This window comes from Cyclopterus lumpus, chromosome 7 (assembly GCF_009769545.1).
Source record: "Cyclopterus lumpus isolate fCycLum1 chromosome 7, fCycLum1.pri, whole genome shotgun sequence".
Lineage (NCBI taxonomy): Eukaryota > Metazoa > Chordata > Actinopteri > Perciformes > Cyclopteridae > Cyclopterus > Cyclopterus lumpus.
Window position 1 is genome coordinate 18563687 of NC_046972.1, and position 18619 is coordinate 18582305.

At 41.8% G+C, this 18619-nt stretch overlaps 3 protein-coding genes across 5 annotated transcripts; all 3 read right to left on the bottom strand.

The window, feature by feature from the left end:
• Nucleotides 1-675: 675 nt before the first annotated feature.
• On the bottom strand, nt 676-4952 carry slc52a3 (solute carrier family 52 member 3). Its single transcript, XM_034537422.1, has 4 exons — nt 4681-4952; nt 2626-3712; nt 1769-1892; nt 676-1548 (listed from the first exon to the last, which is right to left on the bottom strand). Exons 2-4 carry the CDS (start codon nt 3630-3632, stop codon nt 1336-1338), a joined length of 1344 nt encoding a protein of 447 aa, XP_034393313.1. The 5' UTR covers nt 3633-3712; nt 4681-4952; the 3' UTR covers nt 676-1335.
• A 3212-nt stretch (nt 4953-8164) lies between these two features.
• On the bottom strand, nt 8165-11024 carry LOC117734012 (ubiquitin-conjugating enzyme E2 variant 2-like). Of its 2 annotated transcripts, none has more exons than XM_034538030.1 (4): nt 10913-11024; nt 9918-10066; nt 9312-9437; nt 8165-8850 (listed from the first exon to the last, which is right to left on the bottom strand). In XM_034538030.1, the coding sequence occupies exons 1-4, from the start codon at nt 10932-10934 to the stop codon at nt 8704-8706; spliced, it is 444 nt and encodes a 147-aa protein (XP_034393921.1). In that variant the 5' UTR covers nt 10935-11024; the 3' UTR covers nt 8165-8703. The 2 variants fall into 2 exon arrangements, with proteins under 2 accessions (XP_034393921.1, XP_034393920.1); XM_034538029.1 differs by having other exon boundaries at nt 10907-10975.
• A 1377-nt stretch (nt 11025-12401) lies between these two features.
• Nucleotides 12402-17870, bottom strand: tmem189 (transmembrane protein 189). Of its 2 annotated transcripts, none has more exons than XM_034538028.1 (6): nt 17468-17870; nt 16338-16457; nt 16066-16157; nt 15836-15980; nt 15464-15673; nt 12402-15354 (listed from the first exon to the last, which is right to left on the bottom strand). In XM_034538028.1, the coding sequence occupies exons 1-6, from the start codon at nt 17601-17603 to the stop codon at nt 15233-15235; spliced, it is 825 nt and encodes a 274-aa protein (XP_034393919.1). In that variant the 5' UTR covers nt 17604-17870; the 3' UTR covers nt 12402-15232. The 2 variants fall into 2 exon arrangements, with proteins under 2 accessions (XP_034393919.1, XP_034393918.1); XM_034538027.1 differs by having other exon boundaries at nt 15464-15676; nt 17468-17865.
• Nucleotides 17871-18619: the final 749 nt, after the last annotated feature.

Below are 18619 nucleotides of genomic sequence, written 5' to 3' on the forward strand. Positions count from 1 at the left end.
TGTAAAATCTACAACAGAACAGAAAAAAGTACAATACTCTAAAATGCCCGAGGAGTAGAAATGGAAACGCCTCAAAATGGTACTGAAGTATAGTTCTTGAGTAAATCTACTTTGTTACTGTCCACCACGCGGTACACATAAAGATACAAAAAATACAGTATAAAATATAATAAAAATCAATAAACTATGAAAGCTTCACAATGTCTTTACTGCAGGTTTTATGTTGCCCACTCATGTGTATTATATGCCCATATCAGTATCTATCCCACTGATTGCTGGTAGTATAATACTACATGTAGCTGTCCATGTTTTCACTTTCTCTCTGTCATATTCACAGTAATGAAACGCACCAACAATCTGTTTTTATTATATGCATGCATGTTTAAATTTAAGCAGACACATCCCGTATTATAGGCGTATGAATGTCAGCATGAAATCTTTAGCTTACATGTGTAACATAAATTTGAACTTTTTTTCACGTGCACTGTATAAATGGATTTCATGGGCAGTGATTTGTGGTCACCATGTGCCTGCAGAATGTGGTTTGGCAGGTTTTAATACATAGAAGTGTGCTTCCGCCATCTAGTGGGCAAATAGCAGTTTCATGATTGGTGCAATGCACTTATTGTCCTGAAACCACTGAAGCAGAATGAACAAAAGAGCCGCTTCCAAGTGTGTCAGTTCTTACATTTTATATTAATACAAGTTAATAGCATATTAAAGGATTTACACAAACATTGAAAAAGTTAAGTGCAAACATGGTGTAAAAATCATCTAACATTATTTCTTTAACAACAGTTATTAAGAAGAACCTCATTTTGAGAAGTAACGCTTATTGCAGAGAGTTAGAAGAAATGATTGATTCCACTCTCATATTTATATACTAAATATGACGCTCGAGCCAACAGCTGGTTAGCTTAGCATTAAGACTAACAACAGGGCAACAACTAGCCTGTCTCTATCAAGTTAAAGAAAAATACTTACCAGCACAAGTTTGTTTAAAACACTCCAACTGTGTTGATCATCAAGAAATACTTAAGACTACAACTTCACAACATGTTGATTGTGCATGAATCATACAAGGTCAACGAGTTGATGATCTGATTAGTGATCTGTGGAGGTGCTTGGAGGCAGATTGTGTACCTTTGACAGAGCCACGTCTTTATGCTAAGCTAAGTTAATGGCATCTCGCCTCCAGCACTGTACTTAACACACAGATGCGAAAGTGGTGTTGATCTTTCCATCAACCGTTGGGAGAAATCTAAAAAGCACAAACTACTCCTTTAACTGAGAGTGTCTCCGGCCTCCTCAGGAATGTGGCTCTCAGACAAACTGTCATAAAGGACAATGGGTGTTGCAGAAGTCCCCTGACTTAAACAGCTGGTAGACGTTAATCAGTGGGAACATGGTGACCGAGCCAACCAGCGAGCCCATCTGTGCTGCAGCTCCGCACCACACCAGTGCGCTGTGGCTCCGGTCTCTCAGGATAACACCCACCATTACTTTGACATAAGACAGCGTCCCAGTGAAGAAGAGCCACGAGAGCACCTGGTGAGGGCAAAAGAACTCATCTGAATGATGATCTGGGATTTTTTTTTTTTTACATCATTTGTGTCTTATAAAAACATGTTTTATGTCATCAGTTATGAGAGGGTTGAACTTTGCCACAGGTATTTATATTCCCTGATAAAGCCACTGAGAAATGTTTTCTGTGTATTTTATTTCCACACCACACATCTCTTATGCAACATGTTCGTGTCTCACGTACAATGATCATCTCTCCCGCCACAGACCCTTGAAGCAAAGGACATGGACTCATAGCCGCCATTGCCATGTTATAGCTGCCAAATCCTGTCCCCAGTGCCGTCAGCAGGCCAAGAAACACCACTGACCTGGAAACAACAGAGGTGGGTTATCAGTTTTCTCATTTCTAAGGATCTACTTAGAGATGAGAGATAAGTTCTCTTTCAAAAGGATAGTTTGATTGATTTGTATTATCCCACATAAACCATGTGCCAGACATTCATTTGAGTTGCCTGTGCACTAGCTTCTCTGACTCAATACCATCTCTCATTCAGCATTTATTTCATGTCTTTAGGACAAAATAAAGCGTGTTCCTTTCATTAAGACAAATTAGCAAATTAGCAAATTAGCGCAGGTACTTAGTGTCAATATCCATAAGATTCACCAACTCTCTCTTTTTTAAGTTATTTTCCCAATTTCTTAGATACATTTCACGAGCAATCCTTCCTCTCTGTCCAGTACAGGTCTGGAGCTTTGGAGTGATGGTGTTCGTTAAATGCAGCTATAAAACAGAAATATCAATTGTTAGATTTTATATTGAAAAAATGAGCATCCCTATCTTTTGGTTACGAGTTTTGTTACAAATGTTTTTTTTGAATGAGGTATTCCTCTGGAACAGAACCCGGAAGTTCAGATTTCACTTTGGCTCTCTGTTAACTTTGTACTGGAAAGGCTTTGGAAAAGGGATCTCTTTCAGACCATTATGGACAGGAGGACGTATAACTGCAAGTACAACCTGGTTCACTGTGCCTATTGTTGTAAGGCAGACTGCTGTGAACCTATCTTTTAATTAAAAATCTAGATCCATACAAGAATCTTTACCTGTTTTGGAAAAACATTGCAATGGTGCAAGCCACTGGGTTGGCCACCGATGCCAGAGCAGCAGAGAGGTGATAGGCCAGGTTCCCATAGGACTTACAGGAGTACGTCTGCACAGAGGGCAGCAGGCCGTTGGTGGCACAATTGACCCACAGCACCATACAGTAGATCAAGGTCAGCTGGGACACAGAGAGTTGTGGTCGAGCCAACAGAGGCTTGCTTTGGACCGCCCCATCTCTCTGGCATTTTACGCCCTCTCCATCAATCTCTGCTCCGGGGTTCTCCAGACCGGAGCAGACAGATGCCACAGTGTCTGGCACCAGGTTTTCGGTAGACAACTCGAATGTCCGAGGAAGCCTGTTCAGTGCAACAAAAGCAGCCAGGCTTATGCACATCATGACTGCTAGGAGGACAAAAAAAACCTCTGTGGAAAAGTTGGGAGGAAGATACTCTGTGTGTGATGACCACAAGCCCCCGTCCGTGTGGTTTCCTGTAGCCTGAGACGAGTTAACACATTTGGCGATGCCAACACTCTGTGCCAGAGCGACGATGCCAGGAATGAATCCACTCAGCCCCTCCCCAATGAAATATGTGGTAATGTATTTTGCCGGAAGCTGCATCATAAAAGGCAGAAAGGTAACTGAGGAGGTGCAGTCCACCAGAGAGAGGAAGAAGGTGATGATTAAGAAGGCGGTGCTACGTGATGCCCCAGCCACTATCGTAGTCCGGTCCCAGAAGAAGGCGAGCAAGAGGCAGGAGAGGACGCCGATGGAGAGGATGCAGTAGATGACAACATGCTCTTTAAGACGCCCCGGGTACAGTTTGTGCATGAGAGTGACCAGCAGAGGCCCCAGGTTGGCCAGCTGGATGATGACTGTCAGGTAGGAGGGAAGCTCCCAGCCCTCCGGGAGAGTGTTGACGATGAGCGGTAGTTCCACCCACAGGCCGTTCACTGCCACCCAGGAGCCCAGGCCAAAGGCACAGGCCAGCATGTGGACGAGCACAGCCATGGTGCAGCCGGATCAGTGTGAAGAAAGCTTAAAGAAGAAGAAGCCTCCCCAAATGGTTCCACCTATGCCGCGTGTCATACCTAGAACATAAAGTCAGGAGCATTTTTTTTAAACTGTTAGACTATCTTAAAACAATTGTGATTTAGTTCAACTAAAGTTACCACAAATGAGCAATTTGGTTGTGGAAATCTGAATTTCTAGCCACGACAGGATGTGGGTTGTGGAGGTGTTGAAGGTGCAAAGGAAAGTGATGCAGGTTGTATATCAGCTGTAGGAGGGGCAGGAGGAACCATCCTATATTCCTGTAATTTCCCCACTGAGGGACTAATAAAGGATTATCTTATATTATCTTATCTCTTATCTTATAGCCCAAGGGCCCAGTTTAAATCAGCTGATAACCCTCCACCGTCAGCCAAAGGCCTACTGAGGTGGGCCAGAGCAACTAAGAACAAATTAAATGTCAACAAATGTCAAAAGAATGTAGTTCTTTAGTAAAAACAAAACAATAGTTCCAAGATGTAAAGTAGCATAAAATGAAAAGATTCAAGTGTCCCTTGTTTGTTGGCAGAGGCAGCACATTCCTGATTATTCATGTGTGCAAATGTCAGTTGAGGCCAGCTGAGTCATTATCAGTAAACCCAACAGCTCCTGAGCATCAACGTATCAAAGCAAGTCAAGGACAAGTTTGGTTTGTGGTAGATAACAGCCAGTGGGAAATCAAGTGTCTCCGGACAGAAACTAACAGAAATATCATTTGAGTTCACGCCCACAGAGCACTCCACATGTCTGAAGCAGCTGATACCATTTTCACATCCCTTTTCACACGTTGTGGTGGAATCTGACGGACAATATGGACAATATGGAATGTGTCTCAAAAGGCATCGAACATAAACAGTATTAGGTATTTTAATAATGTGATCACTTGAGATAATATAAAGAAAGCGTGGTCTTCATACAGATTATCATGCTTTTGGAAGAATAGAAAATACTGTGTTTACCTAACTGAACTAATAATCTGCCTTTTTTTTCGACATTTAAATGTACTTACAAGTTCCTTCGGTCCCTGGAGGCGTTGAATGCGACTTGCTGTCATCTTCTGTGAGGGTCCGCAAAAGACCTGTTCTTTCTTATATACGCACACTGATGAGAAACACATGGGGCTTCTGGGTAGGTCAGAGTCCACTTTGCTGTTGATCGGCTCCACTGGGTAACAGAGGGCAGTGTCTGTATCCACTGAGCTTTCTTTACTGCACCCACCTCTTAATTAGGTCAAGTCTGTGCTGAAACACGTCAAGGTTCCCTTGACATTTTATCTGGCATACTTTTGCCTGCCCCAGAAGGGTAATAAAATGTGCTGCAGGAGGTGTTTTAGACTGTCCAGGCCTGCAGGGCCCCCTACTGGTCCCAGGTGGATCTGGCACTGAGATCTCAAGGAGATTCACTTGCACACAGCATTTGTTGCACAAGACTCCAACCCTCTCGCTCAAAGAGTTGCACAATGATTTCAGGGAAGTAGACACTTCTTCATTCCTACTCAGCAATCCCAAGAGGCCACTGTCCTCACGTAGAAGCCCCACACCATCTGCCTCTTGTTAAGTGGGAGAACTTAGCTGATACAGTTTCAGTGTCACAATCCAGATTTATACTTTAGTGCATAAGTTAAACAAAAGTGTTTGTATTTATTGTGTATTCATGGCCATTGGTTTGTTTCTTATAACTGATTTAACAGGCCTTTTCTTAATGGACATGTTGACATGTCACAGTTGAAAAGCACAAATCTAAATAATAAAATGAATGTTGGCTGAATTCCACTTCACTGCTTAGTGTCAGGGTCCTGGTAGTGTGCTCACTGTCAAAAGGATCCCTTTTCCAGAGAAATATGTCAAATATAAGCATGTTTTGATTACTGTTTAGTTATTGAACTTAGTCCAGTGGCTCAGCGTGCTCACTCTGATAGTGCTAGCATGTTTATTTCACCATTTTAACCACGTTAATTTAGTCAAATAAAAGTGTGTATTTAATGGCACTCCAATAGTTGTGAGGACATTTCGCAGGAAACAGGAAACGTCAGAGCATCACGAAAGTCAGTAAAAATCATCCACTGCTGAACATGGATGTCTAAAAATATTTCATGGCAATTCCTCCAGTCAATATTTCAGTTGGAGACACGGAGCAATATTAATGGTATTAGTAACATGTGCCTGAAAAGGGTCTAATAATTATATAACTTTATATACAGTGCCTGAATTGGACCCAAAAATGTGCCAGTACCCTAATTCTGCAGTTGCATGGCATGATCATTGCATCTTGATTGATATATTTATATTTAAAAGTACATTTAAAATGTATTTTTGTATGCGTTTCATTAAATATACTTGGCCTACATATGACAATATATATTGGGTATATTGGGTTAACAACTTTTTATAGAGCTATCGATACAAATCATTTTTTAATTACATCTGCGACGTGTGAAAATATCCAACATAATTGTGAGTGTTTGCATGATGTTGTGTTCTTTGTGCTCAGTATCTGGCAGACAGATGTTATTAATGTCCATTGTCCTCATATGTTCTCAGTTCTGCTTTTCACTTTAACTTTGCTTCAGGCTACAGCGTTTTCCATAACACCCATTTGCTATTTTTCCACATTTGTATTTTCCTGACACCAACAAACTAGGTTTCTCGTCTCTGGAATTTTACAACTCAAATAAGATTTATCTACAGGAGGGTTCTCAAAGTATAATTTCAACACAACCCCAGTGACATTAAGCACTGCAATAGTATACGACTAATAAAGATTAATTATACAACGCTTATATTGGAAAATCTGATTACAAAGGAATTTACAAAGGTCAGAAATGAGGCAATAAAATCATAACAAATTTACAATACACATAATTACATACAGTATATGTATATTATGATTATTATGATTTAGACATTTTATTTTGACAATTTAAATTAGTTTATTGTCTGATGCCATTCAACATCTGTTACAGGAAAAACAACAGCTACTCCACCGCAACTATTTAGGCTGCCTAAAACAAGTGTGAGAAAGGAGGGCAACTTGTCTTCAAACATAAAATCTGTTTCTTTGGAAATAGTAAAAACGAAAATAAAAGTATTAAAAGTCCCAATGTGAGCTCTATGAAACCAGCAGAACTCTCCCTGCTCAGCACCGACCAGCAGACACACAGTTTGAGACCAGCTGTTGAACTTTTAAAGCATTTAGAAGCTAAAGGGGACAGATGTTTCACTCGAGATTTCATCGAGACCAAAACCCGAGCTAAAGCAGAGTGACTATGTGACATGCATTCATCACAAACACCGACTCAAATTAAATGATAATGTTGCTCCTGTAACTGCTGGATGTGTGAATATTAAACTCACAGTGAAATGTCACCGCGGAAAGGCCACTCGGAAATTGGTGAATGTGGCAAGTTCTTTGAAACCACCCCTACAGGCCATGAAAGAATACATATTTGCACAAGTTGCTGTTTTTACGAGGTCTAAAACAAACCTGCCGTGAATGTTAATAAGTACATTTACTCAAATACTGTCTCCAACTACTCCACGACATTTTTTAAGCTGTTGTATTTATGACATTATTTATATGTCGCTTTGCAGATTCAGATTATTAATACAAAATCCAAATCAACTAATAAATGAGGATGGATAATTATAGGTTATACTACCTGGCAGTACATAATAAACATAAGAAATTAAATTAATTTATACAACATGCTAATTAGTGATCTTAAGAGATGTTAGGTGGATTGTATTTACCTTCAGGCAGAGCACAGGCCAGCCGGTTCTCTCTATTTCTGGTCTTTATGCGAAGCCAAGTTAGCTTCATATAAATCCTCACTTAACTTCAGAGAAGAAAGCGAATACGCGTCGTGGTTTCTAACAACGTGTCTGCTGACTGAGGGTAATTAAAGAGCAGAAGTTATATGAATGAACACTGTACACAAGACATTATGTAGAAATGCTCCATATAAACTGTCATGACTAACACGTAGTGAACTGCAACAACACAAATGCATGAAAAGCTTGAATTAATATTTATGAAAGAGTGTAAAACATATTGTCACATGAAGTATCAGACAGCTTCGCAAGCCAGACCAACTGCTCCGTTACACTGGACCAGAAGAGGGAGCTGCTTTCACTTCTATATTCAAGCATGGTTTTAAACTGGACTTCTGCAGACCTACAGTAGATTTGCATTCTATGCATATAACTATAAGATATAGTGGTGTAGATACGCAATGTTCCCATTGGACAATTCTCCCACAGAAGAGAAGAATAAAAGCCACGTGTGACAAAAGGTGCTCACTGCCAAGCACCTTGCTGAACTACAGTTGTGCATTTACAACAGGACTGCTTGGGAACCGTTATGCCAACAAGTTAAAATGTGCGTTGGTGGGGGGGGTCATCATTTGTAGACCGTGAAAGATTATCTCATAACTAACAGCCCCGTTTTGTGAATTACATGTGAATATGTACAAAAAAGGCAACACACAAAAGAGGTACACTCAATAAGATTATTTATGTTATTGTACAATCTGCATGTTTAACAAATAATAATAAAAAAAAAAGATTAGTAACATGTACAGTATTCAAACGATCATATCTGGTGTGGACTGAGGACTCCGCCTGCCTCGTCACATTGAGTCCACCCAGAGCTCCAGTGATGGGGGGGGGGGGGGGCTGGAATGACTCAAACAACAAGTGTGTGTTTACATATAGAAGTGTACGTATATTATACCTGTGTGTGTGTGTGTGTGTGTGTGTGTGTGTGTGGATAAATGTGTACATGCGTACGTATGTTTGCATGTAGCCATTACTGTAGACTTCAGTCTTCTGCTGGGTGATTGTGTATACAGATATGAGAGTATGTTTGCATGCATCTGTTATTGTATACGTCGTCAGCCATATGTGTGTGTGTGTGTTCAGTCAAGGTGTTGGCATGAGGGGGGCTGTCACATGGGGAGGGGTTGGGAATAAAGGGATGAAAGCAACAACAAAAAATAAGTCAAGGGGGCAATGGAGGCAAAAGTAGCAGGGGCTCAGTTGTTGTAGATCTGGCCCTCGGGTGGCTGAGGAAGCTTCATGTTTTCCTTGCAGGTCATGATCCGTCGCAGCTCCAGCAGCACCATCCGGATACTGTAGGAGTTCTGCCACTTGGCCAGTGCAGTCACCGCATTCACGTCAACCTGCAGGACAGAGAGCAGGTGAGGATGCGTGGATGGCTTCTCCATCACAGGCAATTCAATTTATCTTATCTAGCAGTTTAAGTGAAACTAATCTAGACTACCTCCTTGAGATGAATCCTAAAAGGTTTCTTGGTCCGGTCATATTACTACGTTTTGTTTATAATTAGAATGAATGCAACGGTTGCATCAGCCGTCCGCAGATTCAAGAGGAACAGGAACCGTCTTATCTGCACTAACCAGTCTACAGAGCAGGCATGGCCGTCCTCCTTTCATTGTATTCACCTTTACTCATGCCAGTGTAATGTGTTAACAAGCTTTTGTGCTGCATGCACATATTCTTTGGTATTATAAAATATACATGCGTAGCAAGAGCAGGATAAAGAGCAGTATCACTTTAATAAGAGCACAGGGCAAAGTACTCAAGCTAGAACAAGAGCAATTTGTTTGGAAGATGTACATACCTCACCGCTGGAGGTGTGCACGCCATTCAAGTTGATCTTTGTCACAAATTTGACAAACGGTGGTGACTCTGGGTATTCTGGCCCACATACAACTTTCAGATTGTACATCCTGTTTTCAAAGCTTGTCTGTGGACAGAGACGGGTAGAGAGGTGAGTGAAAAAACACACACACACACACTGTGTTCAACCCCAAATCTTGGTTATGACTATAAATATTTTGTTGAGCCAGCTGTAGTCTGACATAAGTCCATGTGAGTAATAGTTATATACATTAGTTCTGGTAACATTTTCTAAGAGAACCTTGCTAACATGCATCAGAAAAATCAACATGATTTTCAACAGAAATTGAAGCAATTGTGAATGAGGACTGTGCTTTATAGTGTGCTGCTACCTGTCATTTTGTAATATTATATTTTGTGGTGTTTTATCTTTACTTAAATGCGTTATTGCACCGCTGTCTCAAACTAATGTAGCGCCATTCGTCACACTCCATCACCTTTGCATCTGCCTTTTGATGTAGCTTCTGACTGGCCCACTACCATGACAATCTGTTCACCTCTCACGCTTACTGCACGGTCCTCAGTGTTAGGAAGTGGCACCACTTACCCTCGTGGGGCCGAGGATCACCCCTCTCCAATGTGTTAAGGTCATGTCATCATCATCCTCCAGACCCCAGCTCACCGTCCCATCACCCACACCTTTCTGGCCTTCTTCCAGCTCCTCCAAGAGCCGGAAATTGCGAGGGACTTTGACAACTGTTCGTGGACACGAAACACACCAAAGTCAAGACAGCGCTCACACGTGCAGTCAAACAAGTGGACTTTAAGCACTGTGCAATGTCACGCCTTTCGATACCAGCAGACCAAATGTGGCATCTGGCTTCGACGATGCTGCAGCATTTGGCCTCTGCGGTGAGATTATGAAGTGCTGCGTCGTTAACGGGGCCATGCAAACAAACACAGTCACGCTACCGGATGATGCCGCAAACCAGCGCGGATCATCTCACGAGTCTCATTGATGAAACTCTGCATACATCGTGTTTTCTCAGAGACAATAAAAAAAATAAAAAAATAAAATTAAAAGTGCCGTCATTGTTGACATGAAGCAGTCTCAGCCAAACGGAGGATGCACCGACATCTATAGATAACATTCCCGGGTGGGTTCGTGACACATTCGTGTAATATTACACCGTAAATAAGACTAAACGAGACGAAGACAATTGGCGTTAGCGGTGCTTCACTAGCATGGGGGCTCAACACCGGGACCGTGGTGACAACGTTATTTAACCGAAGCCGACACGATACGCGGCGCCGCAGAGGGCCGGTGTTGACCGGCTAATAAACCACATAAACCCCCGTCACCGGCAGTCAGGGTGCAGCCCGTTGCCTTTCTAACTTAAGTTACGTTAGCTTAGCTCGTAGCGTCGCTTCCTATTCATTGCCTCCGGAAGCTCAAACGTTGCGTTAGCTTGAGTATTTTCACACTTCCGGCGCGTCGGCAGACATTCAACCTCGTTACGAAACTTGAACGCTACGTCGTGATATTAAATTTGGCCGATTGTTCGGTTTATGATTGCGATATTATTTCTCTCGTACATTTACCTGATCCGGCGGCCACCGCCATCTTGTCGCTTCACACAGCGGAAGCGCGCACGTCGTTTTGCTTGTGGCCATGTGCGTGCGCGTGGAAACGCAGAGCAGGGCTTCCTTTGTTGTCATTAGAAAATGAATTGAATGCGATACTAGGACTAAACTGTATTGTCCTAAAACAAATCAAAGTGTGTGAACAAAGGTCTTCATATTTATTTATTTTTAATACACAAACATAGATTAATAAATCAAAACAAATCATGAGCAGGGAGGACATGGCTGGAATAAATAGTCCTGAAAGAAGAAGATATTCCCATTAGGTAGCACATGTATTAATAATGTATAGACCCTTTTCATTGCAGACATTTTAACTTGTCTTAGAGCCTCCAATAACACTTACGATACTCTGTTAATCTGTTGTATTACTTGCAACTGTGCATTTCTGACTGTGACGTATCAAAATGTCCTTAAAAACTCCTGTGGCCCTCTGTTATCAAAGAGAGATTGTGCAGGCAGAGCAAGAGAAAGCAACAATATAAAGGATGATTAACCTAATTACTTAAGATAGGGGAAGATAACACTATTTATCAAGAGGGAATTTAACGTGCAACAGTTGCAATACAAAGTAAGAGTGCAAATATAATTCTAAAATAATAAGATGCAAATCCAAAATCTATACAATGCCAAAATCATGCTAACAGTATGGATAGTACAATATAAACAGTTAATATGAGTCTAGGTGCGGTTGCTTATAGATATATATGTGCAGTATCACATTTGAAGTGTAAGAGCACGGTTAATACAGAATATTGATAATACCATTATATCGCACATTACGTCCTGTAAGTCAGTTGTAAGGAGTTGAGGTGTGGTGCTTAAAATAAATGTAATCCATGAGACAGTAATCCAGTAACAACATATAGAAAGAAATGAACTAGAGAAAACAGGTAGTAGTAATTATCAACCTTTTATTTAGTTTATTTATAAATACAGTTTAATATATACATTATAAGTCTCCCAAATGGAAGACAAACAAAAGGCATCGAGGCATCAAATACTCCATCACTACCAGCATACATAACCAACTACAACATCCATAAGGTGTGGTTCTTACGTCAGAAGAGGTGAGAGGCCAGAGAAGGGCACATTTAAGTCAGCCAATTGTTTTCCTATTTCGCTGGCAAGAACTACCGAATCAATCAGGGTGAGGATAAGGCAATTCAATAAGAAGCCCACGGATCATTACAAAAGTCATGTTAAACATACCAACGACTGCCCACCCCAATTACCAACAATTTAATTTGCCTTCACAATTTCCAACAAGAAGATATTCAGTCAACCACACAGTCATAAAATACCCTTCAAATCCACGACGTCTGTCTAAACGAGACAAAACAAACAGCTTTATCACAAATTCTACCTCGATGACAAGAGGTCGAGTTAACTGTAATGCTATGTAGTTACTAGAGAACCTATAACGCATCTAAATCATTCAACTGACTAAGGAAAAGAGTGACTAAAACAACTTTTATTTATTAAAAGGCCTTAACTTGTTTTTTTCACAATTTCATAATAACAGACTTAACCACAATCTTGAGATCATCTGGAGAATAAGAATGAAGAATAAGTTAATGTATGTTCGATCTAAACTTGCAACCAGACTCCCAACTATGACAAGAAGCGATGATGGCGAGCCTGTATCCAAGTTTAAGATTGCTATGTGGTGCCTTCTGAACTCAACATACATATTTATTGCGAGGTTGTCAGTTGTAGCAATCTCCAAACTTATTACTGCATGTCTAGTATTTATAGCAATTATCCTTTTAATATTGTATTTTCAAAAACACGACATGTCGTCGAAGATGTTATTACTTTTATAGCATCACAAAAAGGAACTTGCTGACGTTCCAGAACATCCAGTAGAGTCGATGGCAAAACTCCTATTCATAAAACAAGTTGTCTGTCAACCTTCATACGTATGGGTCTAGTTTCCCAAACTATATTTCCCCTAATACTGATTTAAAAAAGCTACAAAAGTAGAACTACTACGCAGGCCTTAAACTATGATGCAGTGAAAGGTAATTGTGTCCCTTTACCAGCAAAGAGTGCCTTGCACACAGAAAACAGCGTCTCACAATAGAAGCACTAGGCAATCTGCAGTGGATGTCTGTATTTGACCTATGGAGAGTAATTGTATATAATCAAGTATGAAGGATTAAAAAATGGATTACATTATATCAAAAAATCATTTTGGCTATTTGAACTATCTACTATAAGTACAATATCAAGTTCACTAATTCAGGATTTTTTTTTCACCTGTTCAACCCAACTGACAGAGAGGTTAGCTCCTTTAATTTAAAACCTAAAAAAGATTTATTACATAACATTATGTGGGGTTTTCTTTTAAAAGCAGCACAATTGACTTCATATGGAACGAGGACAAAGCTACAGACGACGTGTGCTGTGCACAAACTCAAAGGGAAACTGGTGACCCAGTATATTACATGTTGTACGCATGCACGCATTCTTACATCTGTGTCGCTTATAGTACATGTATTTGTGCCATGCCGGTTAAGTAGCACATTTTGTAAGCCCCCCGTTTTCCAACAGAAAAAGCAAATATGTGTTAACTGGTAGAAAAAGAAAGGCATTTTAACCTAAATCAGATGAGTTAAGACATATGGTTAAGGGCCTGCATAGTTATTCGCTGCACAAAACATTTACAAATGACTGACTAAAGCATTCAAAACAATCTCCAACATAATCTCGAGGCGTGAAGAAATTCCTGGATCGTGAGCGGTCACCGAAGCCCTTGTAACATCCCCCAAATCTGCTTGGCAGTTACCAAGACGATACACGGTGGCAGCATTGCTCACAGGGAATGTTGCGCTCTGAAAAATGACAGCTCCTTCCCACATTACAAAACAATAGCAGGACGTGAGGCGCGAAAACAATGTTACACACTGTTGGCACATGACTTTGGAGCATCTGTGTCTGACTAAGTAAGACACAAAACCCCCAAAAGACAGATATACGGTTGCAACAACACAAAAGTACATTTAAATGGAAAAAAAAAAAACTAAGACATAACAAGTACTGCATCTGTGGTGTGTAAGGCAGCGAGACAAAACTGTGTCTGCCTCTTTCCTGCAAACCGGTTTGTTGATCAGGAGTCAAATACAAACTCGTCATCGACTCGTCAGTAGGGCCCGCTGACTCTGCAGAACAACAGCATGATACATGTGTAATTTGCCCAAATTTCTAAAGGCCTAGCATCAATGCGGACGACAGTTACATATATTTCAAAGCCACTTTTTCAGATCAAATTACTCATCCTCTTTGTTTCCTCCCATCATAGAAGACAGAAATGCAAACTGTTCCAATGGCCAGATAACATAACAAATTAAAATCAAAATGCCAGCCTATAATCTGACAGCAATAGGAGCAATTTGGTTTTTGGTTTTGGTTTGTGTAAATTAAAACCCGTTTTATGAGCTGTCAGATCTGTCATTTAGCATCCTAGAGGGATGATGTTGGCTTTAGAGTAGCATTGACTCTTCCTTTGTAACTTAAAGTGACAAATCCATGACTAATCCATCAAATATTGTCATCACCTCTCTAACAAAACAGCTCCAAAAGTGTGCAGCTGAACCTAAATGTGCAAGAAATCGACAAAAGTAATTAACCATTTTGTTCTTTAGCTAACAACATTGGGAAAGCATCCAAAAATCCAATATCCCCCAAGCCCGACTACTTGCCCTGGCCTAAATCCAATGGTGTTACTTGCACAACAAGTAGACCCTTGATGAGGTGGAGATGCAAAGACTTATCCAGAGATAATAAAAAGCAGAAGCTAAACATAACCAAACTTATGAACAGTTCTGTCTCTGAAGGAGAGAAAAAAGTAAGCGTTCACTCTTTCAAGTATTCTTTTTTTGGAGATTGTTGGGAGAGAGGGAAACATTTGCATCTCCTTGGAAATTATTTAGAATCAACTGTATGTAACTAAAGTATCTGCATATACCTTCTGAGCACACGCATTTGCAAATCACCTCAAAAAAGTGATGAGTTGTTTTTAGACACACAAAGAGTTGAGGATATATTGCGTTTTGAAATGAGGGTCTCCACAAGTGAGTAATGAAAAAGATCCATCGACAGAGCCCTCCTCTGGAAAAACAGACATAATGTGCAAGACGTAAAGCTATGGCATCAGAAAGTGTTTGTTAGTTTTTCTTTCTATGGATTACAGTTGTTGTGAGGCAAAAAAAAGGGGGATGAGAAGCCTGGACGGAGCCAGGGTCTTCTGAGGTAGGGTGCAGTCAGCCTGCGGCGTTACTTGACTTTTTGAGCCCAGTTCAGGTCGTCCGCCCTGGGCTTCTCTCCCGTTACAGCCTGGATAAGATCCTCCAGGTTCCTCCAGAAACCCAGCTTCTCCAGAGGGTAGTTCAGCCAACCTGGAGAGACAAAGCTCAATGACAAATCTGCCCGACTCTCATCCCATAAACTGAAGCATCCCGCTTCAGAACACGATTTGAACCCGTGTAACTACAATAAAAGACGAACCTGTAGTGATGCAGAAGTACGTCTCATGAGGCGAGACGTGATGGACGCGGTGGTGCTTGCGGGGGAGGATGACTTGGCAGTCCTGGAGGAACACAACCCAACGAGGCAGGCCAAAATATGTGTGCGACCACTTGTGAATCTGGTTGGTTAGGGTCACAAAGATGGCTAACGCGAACAAGTAGCAGTACCAGGGGTAGTGACGGTAAATCTCTGCTGCAAAATAAAAAAAGAAAGAAAAAAAGGAGACAGAAACTCATTTGTTTGGTGGATTTCTTTTTCCTCAGAATGGTCTGTTGAAATCGCATGGAAGGAAAAGTTTTAAAGATCGGACAGAAGAAAATGCCAGATTTGGTTTGTTGATACAAAACTCACCAGGGGAGAGGGTGAGGAAGCTGTAGGCCATGTTTGCTAGGGGGACTATGGTCAGCATGCAGTTGTCACCATTGGTCTCAATGAAGTCGTGACGGGTAATGGCTGTGGGGTCGATGTGGTGCTCTCGAAATGGCCGTATAAAGGCCTGAAAAACATTAAATACGCACTGTGAATGTAGGAAATGTCCTGTTTCAAATAATAATTTACAGTATAAACAATGGATATCTTACCTTTCCAAAGATGGGTAAATCCACTGATCCCCATGAATCAGCTCCCCAGTGAACAAGTCCTGATGCAAAGTCTGCCGTGAGTATTCCCGCCACTGAAAATGAGTTTGAGGAGGGGAAAAGCCCAGAAAAAAGGATGAGAAACCCATTCAAAAAAGGCTAAACAGAGAACAAACAACACTTTGTTTGGACTGCGGCTCTAAAAACAACAGAACTCATCAACCAGTGGCAACACACAAACAAGATAATGTGATAACGTTTCAGTCAGCACTTACCAATGCTCAACAGAATGTAGCACAGATGACCCAGGTGGAAATTGGCAAGAATGTGAATGAAATTGAAGGCCATGAGTGAGAAGCAGAGGACGACACATAACCACTCTTGAAATCTTTTGCCTGAAAGAAAAACACGAGTCGACGTATTAGTGCGATTGACACACGAGCAGCAGTTCCTGATAACCTAAATTATCAGGAATATAAAATAGATTTTAAAAAGTTATCGGGCACATTATGTCCACAGCTCCTGAACATGATGTGACACAATACGATTCAAACTAAAAATGTCCAGAGGTTAGTAAACAAGGCAACACGATTAACTATCAGATGCTTCCTGACATCAGTGAGGCCACATTCTTCTGCACTTTGCCTTTTGTTACATGACCTGAAATACCTGTCCACGTCATACAACTCAAAGGAGGCTCCGGTCTTAGAGAAGAAAGTCTGATCACCAACTCGCTGTCAGATAAGGTCCTCAACTGATATGAGGAGCTCCAAAGACATGAAGTGTGTGTGCACTACAGGCGTGAAGGCCTTTCACGTCATGAGTTAAAATGATATGAAAGACCAAATCTACCTCGTGGTACGAATAACGTAACCTGAGCGCAGTGGACTGGCTCAGATATGAAAACGATCTCATTAGTTTATGCTCATGGCTCTCGGGGTGACAGTCTACGAGCTGGCTGAGCACCATCAGTGTTATGAAAGGTCACAGCAGCTCCACAGACGAGGCTTCACGGCCGAAAGCCGAAGATCCCGACGTGTCACCGGCGACTCAAAACACACATCCAACCTCAACCTCACATGATTCATGTTGAGTAACAACTAAAGTCTGACTTTGGCACGGGCACGGGCACACACACACACACACACACACACACACACACACACACACACACACACACACACACACACACACACACACACACACACACACACACACACAGCTGTCGCTCGTTGTTTCCGGTCATTTAATGTTAGTAGTTAAAGATAAATAGGGTCCTCTTGATGCGATGTTACAAGTGCAAACGTTACTTGGTAACTACGCTATGTAAAGCCTGTCGCTCGTGGCCACTTGAACCAGGGGGGGGGAAGTCCGTCAGACGGAGCTGCCGCGGGGATCGACTCACCTGGTGAGTACAAATTGGCCAGTTCTTGGGCCCCGGCGTGTTGTGGACCCCATCTGGCCGAAGGCCGGCCCGGTGCCTCCGTCTCCGTGCTCTGTGTTTCCACTCCACACCGGTTCTCGTTAACCATTCTCGCCATTTCTCCACTGTGGGCCCAGCCCCTTCAATCTCTCTCTCTCTGCTCGCAGTCAGTAACCAACGGAATCATCTAGTTCTCAGCCCACAGACGGCGTAATGTTTTCAGCCAATCGGGGGGAAGTCGCTGAGCGCCGCAGCCAATCAACGTCAAGGAAAATGTTCCACGGACAGTCGATTGACCAATGGGGGTTTGCGAGGGCAAAGACCGCATTTCCTGACCCCACCCGTCCTGTCTGGTGTCTGCTCTTTTCTCAGTCCTCCGCTGGATGTACAGTAGATGGAGCTCTCTGCCTTTCTCTCTCTCTCGTTCTCTGTAACAATAATACACGATGTCAAACAACACGGGGTGTTACAGCGACATCTGTCACCCGTCACATTCTGTGACGCTACAGCTTCAACCAAGTTCTGGAAAAAAAAGCCGAAAGTTTGACAACATACGGCTCAGCAATAGTGGACAAATTATCGAGACTTACAAATTAAAAGTTATATTCATAAGCATTAAAAAGCGAAACTACAGTCTACAGTCAGGCTTTGTGCAGCCTCATTTAGTCTGATATGACAGCTGCGTGTGTTGGCTCATGTTAGGTAGCGAATTGACACGTGGCCATAGCTGCTGTTCTCTCCACTACTAATATTAATACACGTTTAACTCCACTCCATGTATTTGACCGCTGGAGTCAGTGGTTACTTTGCAGATCAATATTTCGCACAATTTTTAGTAACAGCAGATACAAAAAATGGAATAAAGTCACAAACTCGAACGATTCACAGAATAAACTGTAACACCGGTGCATGAATATGTTGGGGCTCCACTTGGGAAAGACATGTTTTGAAGTGTTTTTGGCTGCGCACCAGTGAAACAGTTTATGTTGAGCTACGCATGTCCTAAACATTTAGATTACCTCCGTTGCTGTAATGCCGTTGTGTCCTGTCCTGAAGCTCACCACTAGATGGCAGTAAGGCCTTACAATACAACGACATCACGTCGCTCTGACTCCTGATCGTCAGAAGACTTGA